Here is an 18,295-nt window from a genome sequence, read left to right on the forward strand (position 1 = left end):
GCTGACCTTGCCTTCCTGATGACATCCTCCACTTCCCGCAACTTGGGTGGGGAGGTGTCAAACTGTGTTGCTGGTGGGTTTGGGCGTGGGACATGTCCTGGGGAGCCGAGCGGGATGGTTTGTCTGTTGTCACTGTACTGGCTCTTGATGTAACTCTCCAGCTCCTCCTTGGAGGCATCTCGCTTCCCGCTCCGCTTCTCATCCAGCAACTGCCGAGCGTACTTGAAGGGGTCTTTAAAAAAGCTGGTTCTCTCTTTCTCTCTCTTCTTCCTCCTCCTTCTGATCCTCTCCACTCTGCGCAGTCTGGCGAGCTTTTGCCTGAGCTCGTCCCACAGCTCCTTAATGCCAGCTTTCTCCTCAGGTGTAGCTTTCCGCCAGTTCCGGCGGAGCTTCCGCATGTCTCTGACAAGCTGCTCGATGTCACTCTCCCTCCTTCCTTTCCCTGGGGCTGTGGGCTGCCTCTTTTTGACCTCGCCGAACCTCTCCTTGCATTCTTCAAAGATAATCTCGCCAAACATGTTGAGCTTGCTCTCGACTCTTCCTCGCAGTGTCAATTCCAACAAATGACTCAACTCTGCATTGAGCTTCTGCCAGCCTGCCCGGTCGCTAGCCTTTGGCCACTTGATCTTACAGGGCATGCTGACACCTTTGCTGCTGGTTTTGTGGGCTGTACTTTCGGACAGCCTCTCGTCTCCGCTGGGGTCCACGTCCCTCACAGGGCTACCTTCCGCCACCTCAGACATCCCAGCACTGTTGGGTCCTGCAGCGCTGTGGTTGCAAACCTGGCTTTGGGTCCCTATCGTCTGATCTGCTTGCGCAGTGCGAGGATGCTGGTCTGTCTGCTTTCTACATTTCATCCGCCCCTGGTGGATGTGTAGGCCCCTGCGTGACGTCATTTTCTCCCATCCGCATGTGCATCTCTGGAGGATTTTCTCGTTGTCGTTAACTGTTCCAGTCGTTACCGCTTGGTCTGTCCTATCTGGCCCATCTTCCACCCCGCCTCTCGGAGGGCCTTCGGGTTGTTTTCTCTTAGGTTGCTTCGTAGTCATTATAGGTGCTTCCAGGTCGCCAGTGGGTTGGGTGACTAGCCGCCCACGCCTGGTGTGGTCTTTCCCGCTGTCAACTGGTCTTTCCCAGCCGTCCACCAGGCTTTCCTGGTTGTCACCTGCACTTTCACAGGAGTCACTGGTTGCCAGGGGTGTTCAGATCGTTGCACAGGTCAGCTGTTGGTTCCTGCTTCGACCTTCCGGCCTGTCGCATCTCCTCCGGTGCCAATGCGGGCAGCTGCAGGGTCGTGAGCTGGAGGCTGCCGTTCACAGATGTTTCGCCCCCTATACCAGTACATCTCCCAGCGGGGGGGCAGTGGCATATGGGGACGTCTCCTCGCCACTCCCTGCAGCTGCCCTCAAGGGGGTGTTAGCCCCCATCCTTTTTCCTTCCTCCGAAGCCACAGCCAGTAGCTCGCCTTCTCAGCCTCCTCTCCCAGCTCCTTCAACGCTTTCCGCAGGCTTGTCCCTGTCATCCCAGCGCTGCGGAGCAGTTGGACTGCCGTCTTGCCAACAAAGCCCCTGCTTCCGACCTCCACAGGGTGTACACTGGCTCTCCAGCCAGCCTCTCGGCACTCCGCAGCCAGCTCGGAGTATTTGAGGTGTTTCTTCTCGTGGGCTGCTGTCATGCCCTCTTCCAAGAGGATGGTTAACTCGATGAAGTGGACTGATCTCTCCACCGCAGACCACATGACAATGTCTGGTCTGAGTAGTTATGATGATCTCTCTCGGGAACACCAGTTGTCTTCTGAGATCCACCAGCATTTGCCACTCCTTGCCTGGTCTCAGGATGGTAACTCCCTGCGTGGGTGCTCTGCGCATTTTGCCTGGCTTGACGAAAGCAACTAGCGCCGGCCTTACCTTTGTCTGGGTGCGGTTTGCAGCCACCCTGCATCTTTCAAGGTGCTCTGCCAACTTGGCTAGCACCTGGTCGTGGCGACCTGTCTGGGTTGACCCCATCAACTCTTTGTGTTGCAGGCTGGAGATGGCGTTCTCTACCTCGGCAGGTGCTTTCCATTTACGGCCTGTGCGGATTGGGACTTTTGCACTCCTTATTCCTCCTCAGCAGAGTCCTTCATCTCAAGTACAAGGCGTGCCTTCTCCTGCTTGTACCCGAGACTGACGGATTTCAAAGGGAGCTCCAGCATGTTCCATCCAAAGAGGCCTGCATCTGAGAAGCAGCGAGGTAATCCCATCCACTTCCTGATGTATCTGTTGGTTAGGCTATACTGTATAAGTATAATAATAGGTATAAGTATAATAATAGCAGATGACTTCTGACAGTGGAGCTAACAATAACAACTCATCAAGCTATTACTTTACAATATTAAAAACATTTTTAAAAGTACCTGCTTGAGTTCCACACCTTCTGTATAGTTCATAACAGTAAAGTGTTTCTGGTAGTCATCAAAACGTTCCAGGGAAAAGGGTCTAAAGAGGGTTAAAAATTGTCCAATTACAATCATTGCGTTTATGATGACAAAGTAAGTGAAATTAAGTAAAAATAAAATTAAGTAAAGTCAAGAAACATTTTTTGATGATTTTCTTGTCATTTATGTCATTAATTGCAGCAACATGGCTCGACAGATGTGACAACTTTTTCCCGGTAAGTGTACCTTTTTCACACAGGGGCATGTAGGTTTGGATTTTTTTTCTCTGTTAAGAATAATAAAAAAAAAAAATTTAAAAACTGCATTTTGTGTTCAGCTGTGTTGTCATTGACTAATATTTAAATTAATTTGGCAGTCGACCAATGTGTGTGCGTGCGTGCGTGCGCGCGCTTGAGTGCGTAGGAGTGTGTATGTGCGTGCGCGTAGGGGTGTGTATGTGCGTAGGAGTGTGTATGTACGTGCGTGTGGGTGCGTAGGAGTGTGTATGTGCGTGCATGTGTGTACTTTTATTTATTTATTTTTTTTTTGGGGGGGGCATACAGGGGTTTGCTCCGTGGGGTCGGGTGCTGGGTGATACATCTCTGCCGCCCGTGCCTCCGCCGGGTGGGTGGAGGGTGTGCCTCCTGCATCCCTTGGCGGGGCGGCCCTGTGTCGGGGGCCGGGCTCCACTCCCTGGGGGTGGGGGTGGCGGTGAGCGGGATCTGGCGCTTCCGGCGCGGGCGGGCTTCTTTCCGGTTGTGGAGGCGTCTCTGGGCCTGCCGGTTTGTGGCCCCCGCTACCCGTCTGCCTTTGTGGGGTGTGATGTCTCGCTGGTCTCAGGGGTGCTCTCTGGGCTGGCTCTTGGGGCACTGATCTTTGTGCTGCCTGCCCCTCTGGGCCTGGTGGCCTTCTGGCGGCCGGGGCCCGGCCTGGCTATTTGGGGTGGAAGGCGGCCCCTTTCCTTTCATGCATTCTCAGTGACAATTACACGCCCACACATTCTTGCACCTTTATATATGTGAAATCTTCCTCACATACAGAGATACCTGTACATATGCACACTCACAGTACATACGTACTTCCCCACATTACTCACTGAGTTATCCAGGGTGTTATTATGTTGTTGGTTTTATTACAGCGACGGTGATATCAGCAGTATGACTATAGTTTTTTTTGTTTTTTTTTTCTTTTTACAATGATGTGCATTACAGTAATTTTCATTCTGTTCACTATCATGGATAATCATTTCATTACTACAATTATGTGTGACTGTTTCAATGCAGTATTATCATTGTGATCACTATCATAGTTCATTATTTCATTACTACTATTATGTGTGACTGTTTCAATGCAGTATTGTCATTGTGATCACTATCATAGTTCATCATTTCATGACTGCTATTATGCGTGATTGTCATTGACAGCTTTGTCATTGTGGTTGTTGATATTGTTTTGTCCTTATGTCCTTGTTCGTCTTTATAGTTGTCACAGACATTTATTTGCTGATGTCGTCCTGTATGTTTCTGTTGTTCTATCACAATTGTTGTTGTTGCTGCTGTTGTCCTTGTCTCTTGTCTCTCTTTTTTTTTTTTTGTTGTCCCCCCTTTGTTGGTTTTAAAGGACTAACAGTGTGCGTGTCAGCATGATGATAATAATAATCATCATATAATAATAGTAATAATAGTAATGTTTTTGCTTTTCCCTTATTTACAGAGTGGGGGTGCAGCAGGCAACTGCAATGCTACAGCTGCCACAGCTACATCATCTGCTAAGGAATGTATATTGTGTGTGTTTTTTGTTTTTTTTTAATGAAACTTTGTTAATAGACTTTAATGTGTGTATTGGTATTTTTTAAACATTTTGAGCACCTTCAACAATACCATGATAATAATAACCATTATAATTCTGATCACAATAATTGTTAATAAACTTTATAAAATTTTGATCAAGAGTGTATGTACAGTGGCAAGTGAGGCCTGCAGTTCTTTGGATGTTGTTGTGGGGTCTTTTGTGACCTCTTGGATGACTCATTGTTGCGCTCTTGGGGTAATTTTGGTTGGCCAGCCACTCCTGGGAAGGTTCACCCCTCTTCTGTGTTTTCGCCATTTGTGGATAATGGCTCTCATGGTGGTTCGCTGGACTCACAAAGCTTCTATTTTTGATTGCTATCTCAATTAATCTAAGTCAATGTATGTTTACCAGGAGGGGGGAGATAAAAAAAGAAGAAAGTTTTATTTCAAAACTGTTCTGCTCGTTGACTAATTAAATTTGTTTGATGAAACATTTAAGTGTGACAAACATGCAAAAAAAATAAGACATCAGGAAGGGGAAAAACACTTTTTCATACCACTGTATGTGCAGCCCCTATAGTTTTGCCTATGTTCATTGTAAAAGACAGCAGACTGTGAGGAAATATCCTATTTTCATTCATCTTGAGGTCATATTATTTTACATGAGTGTTGTATTCATTGTGTAATCATGCATTACCTATTAGCAAAGCGCAGCCAGAAGACATTGTAGGCATACAGACGCAGAGGCTTGACAGAGCGCAATAGCAACATGTAGCGGATGTCAAATTTGACCAATCCTATGTCCTCCCTGCTGAACAGTACTGGATCCTCAAGGTATTTGCACACCACCTGGGGAAGGAAACCATGTTGCAATTATAAAGATGTCAGTCAAGTAATTTTTGATTGAGCGTGTCCCAAAGGTGGCCCGTTGAGTTAATTTGTATTTAACTGTATAAAAGTAGATACAGTCGTCCCTCGGTACATTGCGGTTCGAACATCGCTCTCTCAATCCCACAGTTTTAAAAAAAATAATTAATAAATGATCGCTGTTTAGTGGTTGACTAGGGCCCATTATTAGTTAAAAATATGCATATTTAACCAAATTGTGCATATTGTTTGCCAAAATCAAGCATTTTTTTTAGCATAAAAATGGCAAAATGAACAAATACAAATACAGTATAAGTTATTAAGACCAACATTCAACTTGTGAATGTAGTTTTGTACATACATAGGTGTCAGTAATTGTTCAGTGAGACAAGCATCATACTTGGAAAAACCAGCTTTTACTGCAAGTTTAAATTATCTCACAACAATAATAATAAAATAATAACAATAACTAGAAAAATGTCAATAGAAATTTTGAATGGGCCTGCCCTTGCAATTACCCCCGGTCCAGAATTGTATCCTTGCAGGTCATTGATTTGCCCACTGTATTGGTAATGTGGACATTGGGATCATTCCACCCACCTCTTTCTATGGTTTAAAATTACTCTGCAGGACGGACGACGGATCAAGATTTACTGTTGCAGTTATCGGTGAGTATTGTATTCCTCACTTAATTACTCTATCAAAGTTATTTTACGGACAGAGACAGCATTACCGTAGCACCCTGCTAATTTTACTGATATCTGTGGTTATTTGCAAATATTGTTTTTAAATTTTTTTTTCTCTAAGACTTAAAAGAACTCTGACTTAAAGGAAATTTGCTCAAACTTTCATTGGATCTAGACTGGCACAATGTCGATGCATGTGCAATATACGTCACCCACTCCCAAAAAAGATTTGAGAAATTACAAGATAATCATTTTTTTCTTATATCATATCCATGGTGCAAGTGGATAAATTTATTTTTTTCTTGGTTGCATAAATTATATATAAATTATTTTAGGTTTTATTTGATCACTTTGTTATTTGAATTACAAATAAAGGAAGCCGAGTGGTCGACTTCCGCCAAGCCGTCACTTCTCCTGATGCAAGGTCCGCATCCTTGGTCACAGCAGTGATGAAAATTGTGTCTCTTTTAAGAGAGCCGGTTCTTTTGGCTCGCTTACTAAAAAAGAGCCAACACTTTTGGCTCCCATCGTAGCTTCTCATATTTTTTGTAGGCTTAAAGTAATTTATTACCTAATTATGTGTATTGTGTGAAAGTACCAATGTAAAAATACACGATATTAAATGTTTATTATTTAAATTGATTTATTTAAACCTCAATGAACAGCTTCAAAAATATATTACAATATAATGTTAGATTATGAAAACAAAAACCCCAAAACACCGCCCTTTATTTTCGTGTGAAAGATATATTTCCACACTGTAGTAAAGAGTAATGGCGTATTAAGTAGTAAGAAACACATTTTTGTGTTTGTGTTTGATACGACGGGGAAACGTCGTGTCATATTTGTGGGCAAATGCTTTGACTTCTGCTGGCGGGGAAACGACCATAATCCGGTGAAACTGTATTAGCTTAGCATGCTAGTTGAAGCTTTCATGGCTGATTTCTTACTTTACAGTATGGTGTCATATGTGTCACTAGCTTCTATGAAAAGAAAAAAACACCAATGGGAACATATTGAATATATTGTGCATTTACACTTTGCATTGAAGTCATCATTTTTTTAACATTACTATGTTAAACAAGCTTATGCCTTTTATATAATAACAAATGAGCACAACAATAGCATAAAGACGATGGCCACACTGAGTGGACATGAGTGCTTGGTAAATAGAGTAGTGTACAATTGAAATGTTGCCAGTCATAAATACATGAACAGCAGAATCACAAGGTAGGTTTTGGTGTGGAGTCTAGGGTGTACCCCACCTCTCGCCTAGAGTCCTGCAACCCTAGTGAGGACAAGTGGCATAGGAAATGGATGGATGGACTCCAGTTTCTGTGATCATACTCTATTGCCTTTTAGCTACTTTTACAACCATTCCATTGTCTTTATTGATCTTTATTGCTGAATAAAAATTGACTAGCCTGTTAAAATGATTTACTTTTATTGAAATATGTATCATCCATCCATTTTCTATACCGCTTCTTCCTCGTTAGGGTCGCAGGGGCATGCTGGAGCCTATCCCAGCTGACTTCGGGTACACCCTGGACTGGTCGCCAGCCAATCGCAGGGCACATATAGACAAGCAACCAATCACACTCACATTCATACCTATGGGCAATTTAGAGTCGCCAATTAACCTCACCTGCATGTTTTTGGAATGTGGGAGGAAGCCGGAGTACCCGGAGAAAACCCACGCGCACACGGGGAGAACATGCAAACTCCACACAGAAATGCCCAGGGGAGAATCGAACCCAGGTCTTCCCAATCTCCAAGCTGTTACTGTGTTGGCCAATGTGCTAACCACTAGACCATAAAAAAAAAAAAAAATAAATATAACCATGATGATATAATATAAAATGCTAAAATAATTTTGAGATTGTTACTAACATGCTCCTACCATAATACCATATAGTAGTATATAGTATAGTAGTATATATTAACAGTGCTAGCTAACGATTGCTAGCATTTCTTTAAATACGTCATATTAGCATATATATTCAACATTTTAACCCCCAGTTCAACAATTTGTATAAGTAAAGAGTGTTATATGCACTCTGGGATTTTGCATGAGATTAGGATTAAGATAGCGAAGTGGAGACATTAGAATTAGCGAACTTTAACAGTGCTAGCTAGCAATCACTGTATTACACATTTCAACCACCAACAAGTGGATAAATTACAAGTGTAGCCCGTTTGCTAGCGCCTGGGATCGAACCCACTGAACTCTATACTACTGGAAGGGGCGTCCCTGCTGACCGCATGAAGCCATTGGTCGGCCATCTTGCCTCACCCAAAAAGCACACACCAATACACATACATGTATCTTCATTCACTACATTTATTATGGTTCGGTATAAAAATGAACACGAATTAACAAAAATTCCATTGAAACAGAGGAAATTTACTCGACCCAAATCTAAAAATTTCTCTCCAGTTGAAGGTGTTTCCTACCGCTATGGTGTGAAATTACAATGCATAACAAGTCAATTTCATTGTTCACAAGGTATTTGTTATGATAAGGATCTACGTAGTATCAAAGTTAAATGCTAGCATACCTTTAGAAGATGATCAGGAAAGTCAAATATAGTTGGAACTGCATTTTGTCGCAATTTAACAGTCTGGTCGGTCCTGTCCAAGTTCTCTTCGGTGAAATGACTTGAACAGAGTTGCGATCTGGCTGCAGGAATCCACCTGTCTCTCCGCATATTTACTAGCCATTGCTTTAAAAGTTGAGCATTGCAGTGTGGAAATCTAAAGGAGAATAAGGGGTAATTTACAACTACTTAGATGAAAAGATGCTTACAGATTTAAAATATCTAGTTTTTAAACTATTTTTATTATTTATAAGCATTTACCTACCTGTGAAATGTAAGTCCCTTCTCACGATTTTCACGAGTATAACGATTTGTGCAATTAATCGCAGCACAAGACGGCATCTCAAACTCCTCTAGTTCTTAGGCTTTCTTGTTTTGGGTGAAACAACATGGCAACTTCTATACTTCCGGTGGCTTCAGGCCTCCAATGCACAGCAAGCGATCCTGGCCATTCCCGTACAATGTACCTTCGGAATCGAAGGCAAGAAAAGTAACTGAGCCATTTGTCCTGACTACTTTAGCAGTGCTCAGCTGAGCTTTTAAATGTGGTTGTTGCCCTGCTGCGCTTTGCTTGCAGGCCCATAATAATCTTAATAACATAACAGCAAGGGTTACTGTTGCAGCCATAGCCCACAACAAGCTAAAACACAACTCTGAACCCCTGGCGTTACTTCCTGTCCACCACAGATTCTTCTCTTCTACAAGGTAAACTGTCTTAAACTGCTAATTTTCGCTGATTATATCTACTATATTGGGTAATAGGAGTATAAAGAGTATATCACTATAGAGGTGTTATTTCATGACTATATGGCTATAATAATGGTAAAAAAAAAAAAAAAAACTATTTAGAAAATCGTAAACAGGTTTTCTAAGCCATAACAACAAAAATACAAGGAACCCTACTTCACAAAAATTCATTTATTGCAGTTGGGTCTGGAAGCAATAATTTGCGATAAACGAGGGATTACTGTATCCACACCTTGAACTTGACAAAATCCCACATAGCCATGTCGCCATTGTTTAATAGCACCGACAAATACTGTACCTTAAAATACACATTTTATTAAGGGCCAACAATGTAGAACTTGAAAATGCCTTACACATTTTTTATGTGTTTGTCGGCCATACGGCTACAGGTCAGAGGCTGTTTTGTACCTCACATTGACTGTGACATTTCAGATTAATGAATCTTGATCACTATCATGGTGAGGTGTGTATACAAATACTGTGTGTTTGACATAATGGTTTGTAGCATTTGTGGCGCCTTTGGGTACTTTGGGGTGCGTGTCAAGATACTGTTATGAAGATATCCATATAGTTCCTGACTTTACACTAAACACATAATGAGTCTGTGGAATAATACTACTGTATGTTCCAATAGTAAGAACACACATACAATGGACCTCTATTTATGTTGAAACATTTCAGATGGATCACACCTTTTTCTGGTGGAAGAAAAATTGTCAGTGGTCTATTGTGTATTGTAGTTGTGTCATAAAATACACTCATGGTATTGGTGTCTGCAAGACATGACAAAAGCCTTAATCTGAATAACTGATTTGAGTCGTATTTAATGCATTTGCAAAAACATGAGAATGATTTTAGCATTTTGTGAATGCACTGAATTTTACTAATTTAACTGTTTCAATACCTTTGGTGTACTCTCTCTCTGTCGGATTATGTAGTTCAGATTGTTGGTAATGTGTATGTCCATCCCACGGGCCAAATTCCAGGGCTTGCATATCCAGTGGTTATCATGTGCCCTGAAGAACAAAAACAAATATAAACAAATTGACATAACTTGACATCTTACTAGTGCAAAAACTTTTAAGCATTATTTTTTTACCCATAATATTGATTGACGTTGAGACAACGATTGAATAAGCCAAACTGAATTCATGAGTTCGAGGTTGAAATCATATTCCTAGAACTTTGTTAAAATTGTTTGTATATGTCAAAAAATGGGCCATATGTGAAAAATAAGGTGTACAAGGTGTGTCAGAAAAGTTGCAGGACTGGTGTCAAAAGAGATTTATTTTAAAAAAAGACCAAAACTTCTAAAAGTTTATAAGCTGTGTCATGATTTGCGGCCATTTGCAGACCATTTTTCTTCACTGGAAGAGGAGGCAAAATGGCTCTTTTGATGCTAAAGCTTGTCCAACCACTGTACTTGGTGTTCTAATAAACTGGTTAAGCGCTGTAAATATACCATATGTTTTTAACCTGAATGCATAAAAAACATGAAAGAAACCTCTGGTGTCTCAGTTGATAGTGCCTTATGAACTGTGGAAGCTCCGTCTGAAGGTTGAAGGTCTCCGGTATTACATCTGAACCACTCTTCAATCTTCGGGCCAAGGCAGCAAGGCAGTCCTTCACAGTGATGAGGTTCTCACAGGGAAACTGGTTCAGCATGACATGAGGCCGAGCCTCACTCAGCATCCTGTCAAAAAATAAAAATGTTTGCACAAGTCCACACAGTAGAGACATGGATAAAATTGCTGATAGCCTCTGTGAAAGAAAAACAGACAACGATCACTGAAATAACTGGAAACAATATAAAACCAAGACGACTGCAGCTACTTCAAACGTCTCGAGTCATATGACGGGCTTTACCAAGGTGACCTGAACTCCAAGTAAAATTGATGACACATATTTCTATGTACTTTTGCTGTAATATGAAACTATGTGTCAGTTGAATCCTACTCCAGGGTGTATAAAACAAAAGTAGATTCTCCAAAAAGTAGCTACTAAAGTTACAATTGAATATTTACAGGAAATGTCTCTATTGGCATATGTTGGTATTGACATCTTTCGGCCCATACCAAAATGTATTGCATAATTGCATGCATGACTGAACACAGGTCTGTTTTCTGGTGGGCAAAAAAAAATAATTCCTCCAAAATATTAAAGAGTTAAAATTTAAGGAAAACTCATAAACTGTGATGCAAAATAAGAATTTTTGTTCTACGCTGCAACACCCAGATTATTCTGACAAGATTGGAAATGTTTGAATTGTTGGACTGGACTTTCCGCAACAACATCAACGGTGACGATTATCTCTGAATGTTTAATGAACTTGTCGTTCATACTCTCAGAGGAATGCCGCCTTTTCGTCTTCAAGGAAAGGGTCGGTTGGCACGTGCTTGGTGGGCCCAAGATGGTGCTACGGGAGAGCTCAAACAGAGATGTGACTGTATGGCGGGTAGAGCCAGTTGTGGTGGCAGCCTCTGAACCAGCTGGTGGATGGTGGAAAGAATACTTCAAGGATTTCCTTAAACCCAAATACAAACTTTTCGTAGCGGAAGCATAGTCTGGGTCACGAACATGGCCGAGGTATCTGAGGTAGTCAGAAAATTCCTCCGTTACCCATTTTTCTTTTTTAGTTACCAGGTTACCAATTTTTCACTGCAGCAAACTTTGGTGCCGGTGCGGCTCCAGTCAGGAAATAACAAGAGAGAGGTAAGAGTGACCCAGCCATTTAATCAAGTTTACAAATTTTGATTAACTTTCCTAATCGTCGGTCAGAATTTGACCAGGTGCCAGCCAATCAATAAAAAAAAAAAATCACTTTCAGCTATTATGGTGTGTAATATTAAAATAAAGAATAAATGTTATCTAAGACTAGAGTATTTGTTCTTGCAAGTTACCAAAAAGCAGTGACCAAACATGCAACAGATCTCTGTCACTGAGATGAAACGCTTCCTCCTCTAAAATAAAATACTTCTCTTCACCCACCAATTCCCAATAGTATGCTAGAAATAACAATAAAAATAGAATCTCAATATAAAATGAATGTGGATGAAAAGAATAAACATAGAATAAAAGAGTTTTTTTCATATCAATCAATAGTGAGTTGTATGTGTATGTTTCTAGTGTCTATGCGGTAGAAGCACACTCCTTCAGTGGCACAGCAGGATTCTAAAGTAGGCACGGGCTGGTATGAGATTCTGACGGTACCTTGGCCAAAAATATCACGATTTGACGGTTTTATGGCATTACAATTAAAGCTCTAAAATGTGTTACTTTGAAATATCTTCATCGAAAAGAAGACGAAAAAAACTTCTCTGTTGAACAATATAAAAGAACATGAGGGAAGTGGAACCTATGTATTTCAAATAAATAACAAAAACAACTGAATTATTTCAAAATAAATAATAAATCAAATGCAGTTCTTAATGCAGTCAATGGTGGCTAATCCTTCGACTCATGTCAAGACCATAAATATTTTCTTACAACCCTCAATGGAGTAAATCTTCTAAATGTGCACCCCTTTGAAGGAATCTTTCACGTGAGTACAATGTTTTCACTTAATGTTATATCAGTGTATTTTGTAATTTACGATACATTTTAAGCTGTCAATATGTGTTTGTTTACACTTCAAGCGATTAAACGATGACATTTGCCACATATTAGGTTATGATATTCACGTTAACATTATTGACAATGTACTAGTGTTATGTACTTAAACATTAGTTTGATAGCCGTAGAGCCCTGTGAAATACATACTAAATACACACGCTTCGGGATGCAAAACTCCACGAGGGCACAGGTCTTGCCACACACTGGTGGCGCTTGATGCAACTGAGGCAATGCTAGATATTCTGCGACGGTTGAGTTGCCAACTTAATAACTGTTAACACACAGTTTAACTGGATGAACTGTGATGTAAGGGCTAAGCTACGTGCTCGTTCGACTGCATTTGTCATGGGCACCGCTGAGGACTACAAAAAGGCCAGATATGACCTGAGGAGATCCATAAGAGAGGCCAAAAGACAGTACAGACAGAAGCTGGAGGGCTACTATTCCACCTCAGACCCTCGGCGCATGTGGGCGGGGCTCCAGCACATCACAGAGTATCGACAGCGGAGTAGCGTGGCCACTTCCAGCCAACCACACTTCCAGACGAGCTGAATGAGTTCTACACACGCTTTGACACCCAAACTCCTGACCAGCAGAGAGGGTGGCTGGGCTTGGGGAGCACACAGGACTCACTTCTCATGGTGACATTAGCTGATGTGCGCAGGGTTCTGAACAAAACAAACCCACAAAAAGCAGCAGGCCCAGACAACATCTCAGGCCGTGCACTCATCAGAGCTAGCTGATGTGCTTGCTGACACATTTAACCTGTCGCTTGCACAAGCATCTGTACCGACCTGCTTTAAGTCCACCACCATAGTTCTCGTACCCAAGAAGAGCAACGTGACCTGCTTGAATGACTATCGCCCTATAGCACTCACTCCTATTGTAATGAAGTGCTTTGAAAGGATAGTCATGACCCACATCAAAAAGAGTATCCCGGCCACTGTGGACCCTCTACAGTTTGCATACCGCCAGAGCCGGTCCACTGATGATGCAATCAACACTACCATCCACACAGCCCTTTTGCACCTACAGGGCCAGGACACATATGTCAGAATGCTATTTATAGACTATAGCTCTGCTTTTAACACAGTCAGCCCCCACAAACTCACAGATAAGCTCCTCACACTTGGCCTGTCACCCTCCCTCTGCAACTGGGTGTTTAACTTTCTAACAGGCAGGCCCCAGTCAGTCAGAGTCCACAATCGCTCATCCAGCTCAAGAATTGTGAACACTGGGACCCCACAGGGGTGTGTGCTGAGTCCGCTCCTCTACACGCTCTTCACCTGTTATTGCGTGGCCTCCCACAACAACACCAGCATCATTAAATTTGCGGATGACACTACAGTCATTGGCCTGATCACTGGTGGTGTTGAAACGCCATACAGAAGAGAGGTGGCGGACCTCATAGCTTGGTGTCATGATAACAATCTCCTTCTCAATACAGATAAGACCAAAGAGATTATCATTGACCCAAGAACAAGGGAAAAGGAGCCGCATAGACCCCTGTTTATTGATGAGACAGAGGTGGAGAGGGTGAAAACCTTCAAGTTCCTTGGCACATACATCAGCGAGGACCTCACCTGGTCTCACAACACCCAACAAATTATGAAGAAGTCCCAAAGGAGACTGTACTTCCTGAGGAGACTGAGGAAATTTGGCATGTCCACCACAATCCTCAGTTGCTTCTATCGGTGCACTATCAAAAGTGTAGGGATGTCCCGATCCCAATTCGATCAGTTTTTTAAAATCGTCTTGCCGACCCGATCCAGTACCGATCGTTATTTTCTATGTTTTTTGAATTACAAAGTAACAAACATGAATTTGTGGAATTGAATATGTTTATGAAAATAGCTCTTCAAAGCATTAAAAATAATGCAACCAAAGTATTGCTGAATTTACTTTTTTTATTACACAGCATGACCAACAATATTGTTTGGCTTTTGTAACAAACCTCACAAACAAACCATTTGGGTTAGTGAATAAAATGCATAAATCATTGCATTTATTGATGCAATATATCATTTTGTCCAGTAATTGAGAAATGGATGTAGCTTAGCTAACTTTTCTAATGGGATGTCAGCCTCAGCACATATTGATACAAAATCTTTTACAAACTGTAATGCCCGTGCTTGTGAATAAGGAAGATGTAGTCACAGATGTAATTCCAGTTCCGTTATTAATGTAAGATATTTTAATGACACCCTTATTTTGTTTACACAATTAGACAAATGTGACAAAGAGCGCTCTTATTTTGAAGAACGGAATGTGTTGTGTGTGTTGAGAATGGCAATTGACGGTTGATACGCGCTGGGTGCGAGAATAAACGTGCCTCTCGTCTTTTTTCACTCAGAACCTAAACGTCGTCAGTGGGCATTGTAAAATGGTTCTTACATTAAAGCAGTAAAATACAACACAGTGAAAATATACTCATTCCGTCGGATTCGTGAGCACAGACACACACACGCACACACACACACACACACACAACTGCACTAGCTAAACTAAGCAAACCCCGCTGGCTTCCATTCACACTCCGTAACAGAGGAGTTTCCAAGGTTTTTCACTGCTGTTTCGACGTGTTTAGTAGTGTTTGTGCGGTCCCTATTATAAGCAACCAGAGCGGCACTTCCCGTGCGATCTCCCTACACCATGACGCAGCAGTCCAGGCGCAGTGAGAGGGAACTACCGCTGTAGCTATGGAGCCGAATGTCCAACTTGAAACTAACTTCACCACGGTACACTGCGGACATGTCTGCATGTGGTGGTGCTGTGTTTTCTTCTTGTTGCGGGTGGGGGGAGTCGAGTGGCAACCAGCTTTGAGGCGCTTTACTGCACCTACCATGTTGGAGTATGGCTCAGCGTTATGAACGTGATACAGCAACCGGATTGACCCATGGCGGAAGCCGATATTATCCGATCTTCACAAATACAGCAGATCGGCAGCCGATCCCGACCTGAAGATCAGATCGGGACATCCCTAGTTGTAATAATACTGAAGCGTCGTCACAAGACGGTAGTTGAGTAACAAGCTTTTATTGCAAACAATAATGACTACTGTCGGCCGTAACCACGCCACTAACAGCTCACCAGCAATCAGCATAAGGCACTTACTCAACTGACTTCCCATGACACGCCCCCACACCTGGTGCGTTCACAGTAACCCAAAACGATCAGACACTCCTGAACACAACATGCATAACAGCAACACTTTAGGGTTGCTACACTAACCCCCCCCCCCCCCCCCCCCGAACAAAAACCCTCGCCCCGAGGGGTCACACAAAGTTCATCCGGAGAGCCCCAAACATTGCATACAGTCCTTTAGTGGCGGGCGGGTACGGTGCCACCTCAACCCAAGGTGGATTCTGTCCTAACTCCACCCACTGCAGCATCAGCATCCTGTTTGTGCTGCATCCTCCAATCAGGCGCATCTGCCACTTCAAGATTCAAGAGTTTTATTGTCATATGCACAGTAAAACAGGTAGCTATGCAACGAAATTCTTGTACTGTTCATTCTCCCAAAAAGAGGGAAAACACAAGAAAATGAATAAGAACAAGAAACATTAATACCAATAAATTAAGCAACAACAACAGACGAGACATGAATACCAATGAATGAATGAATGAATAAATAAATAAATAGAGTTATGAGTGTGTGTTGCGTGCGGCGTTTGTGAGTGCTTCGTTGAGAAGCCTGATGGCCTGTGGGTAAAAGCTGTTTGGCAGTCTTGTGGTCCTGGACTTCAAACTCCTATAGCGTCGGCCTGACGGTAGGAGTGTGAAGAATGAGTGTTGTGGATGTGTGTTTTCCTTGATGAGGTTGTTTGTTCTTTGTAGGACGCGAGATTTATAAATGTCTTGCAGTGAGCACTTGCACTTCCATACACACATGGCCGCCCCCGTCAGTTCTTTCTCCCAGGCTTCTCTCTTTTCGCAGTAACATCAGCCGACGAGCGCACAAGGGCGCTGTGACATGGCGTCAGCATTAGCGTGGCGAGGCCCAGCCCTGTATTCCACTTTGAAGACATATGGCACCAGTTCTTCCAGCAAGCATGCAATCTGTCCTTCTGGCTCTTTAAAGGAGATGAGCCACTGGAGTGCAGCGTGGTCAGTTTGGACTATGAAGGGCAGACCGCACAAGTAATATTTAAAGTGGGTTATTGCACTCACAGTCGGAAGTAGTTCCCGCCATGTGATGCAATAGCACTGCTGCACCTTGTTGAAAGTCTTGCTGAAATAGGCCCCAACTTTCTCCCCCTCCATCCCCACCTGGCTCAACACCGCCCCCATCCCAACGTCAGACAGGGGATTCCATGAAGGCCTCCTTCAAAGAGTTGAAGGCCTGTTCGCACTCAAGTGTCCGGAAAAATCAGTGTCTTTCCGCTAGAGGCGGAAGAGGGGCGCGGCTATGCATGAGAAGTCCCGCACAAACTGACTGTAGTCGGACGCAAGTCCAAGGAAGCTCGTTTGGTGGGGGTTGGCCAGTCCCTTACCGTCCGCACTTTATCCAGCAGCGTGCTGATGCCCCCTCCTCCAATTCTATGTCCAAGAAACTCCAGCGCCCTTCTCAGGAAGCAACACTTGTCATAGTCACAGTTCAGACCAGCCGCTGACACTCTCTGCAGCACCCGCTGCAGGGATCCCAAGGCCGCTTGGAAAGTGCTCTCATGGACCAGAATGTCGTCCAAATAGACCACACATTCCTCTCAAGGAATGTCCTCCACCACCTTTTCCATGAGGCGTTCAAATGTAACCGGTGCGTTGTAAAGGCCCAAACAGAGGACCTGGAACTGCCACAACCCTCTGCCAGTATAGAAAGCAGTCTTTGGCCTGGCTTCAGGGCTCAGGCTCACCTGCGTAGGTCCAACGAGGAGAACCATGATGAACCAGACACCACGTCTCGGGACTCGTCAATAAGGGGCAGCCGGTACGAGTCTTTTTTTGCCACATTATTCAGTGGCCTGTAGTCCACACAGAACCTCTTTTTAGCTGATGGCGCTGTGTGGATCCGCCTGATGCGCCAGTGTAAGACGGCAGGGCCGCACCTTGATGGGTCTTGCATCACTCACATCTACATCACTAAATCAGCTCATCCACCCACACGGGCTTCTCTTGGCCCAGGCCAACCTGTACCATGGTCCTCACAACAGGGCTGCCACCCCCGTGGTCACTGTGCTGGGGGTCCTCTCTCTCCACAGCCAGCTCTAGCGCCTCTTGCAGGGTGCGGGGATGTTCTGTGTCTGTATGCGCAGCTCCCTGGGGGTTATGACCCGGGTGAACTGATCTCTGGCTAGCTCACTCTGCACATTAGCAGACATGTGTGCGTATGCACGTCTCGTCAGGGTTTCAATGTCATTGGCCAATACACGGAGCGGTTTCCCAGCCTGCCTCTGCCTGAATGTCCTAAACGCCGCTGCAGGGCGCTGACCAAAGTCCCATAGTCATTTCTTTCAGCTGGGCTCAGCAGTAGTAAACATGAAAAAGCCTCCTCAGTAAGGCACAGGGAAAGTGGTAATGCTTTATCATCATCTGACCAGCCAGCAGCTCGTGCCAACAGTTCAAACTGGGCGTGAAATGCCT

The 18,295-nt window shown here is 43.5% G+C and overlaps 1 protein-coding gene across 2 annotated transcripts in view; it reads right to left on the reverse strand.

Moving 5' to 3' along the window:
* ttll12 (tubulin tyrosine ligase-like family, member 12) overlaps positions 1-18,295 on the reverse strand; it is a 78,333-nt gene that overhangs the window by 16,616 nt on the left and 43,422 nt on the right. Inside the window, exons 8-12 of one of the 2 annotated variants that reach the window (XM_054800180.1) lie at positions 10,608-10,796; positions 10,008-10,119; positions 4,904-5,055; positions 2,396-2,477; positions 1,973-2,258 (exon numbers count right to left, since the gene is read on the reverse strand). In XM_054800180.1, coding sequence (XP_054656155.1) covers positions 2,127-2,258; positions 2,396-2,477; positions 4,904-5,055; positions 10,008-10,119; positions 10,608-10,796 — 667 coding nt within the window. In that variant the 3' untranslated portion in view covers positions 1,973-2,126. Of the gene's footprint in view, positions 1-1,972; positions 2,259-2,395; positions 2,478-4,903; positions 5,056-10,007; positions 10,120-10,607; positions 10,797-18,295 lie in introns of those variants that run through there. The other variant, XM_054800179.1, reaches the window with a different exon arrangement.

Source organism: Dunckerocampus dactyliophorus, chromosome 15 (assembly GCF_027744805.1).
Source record: "Dunckerocampus dactyliophorus isolate RoL2022-P2 chromosome 15, RoL_Ddac_1.1, whole genome shotgun sequence".
NCBI lineage: Eukaryota > Metazoa > Chordata > Actinopteri > Syngnathiformes > Syngnathidae > Dunckerocampus > Dunckerocampus dactyliophorus.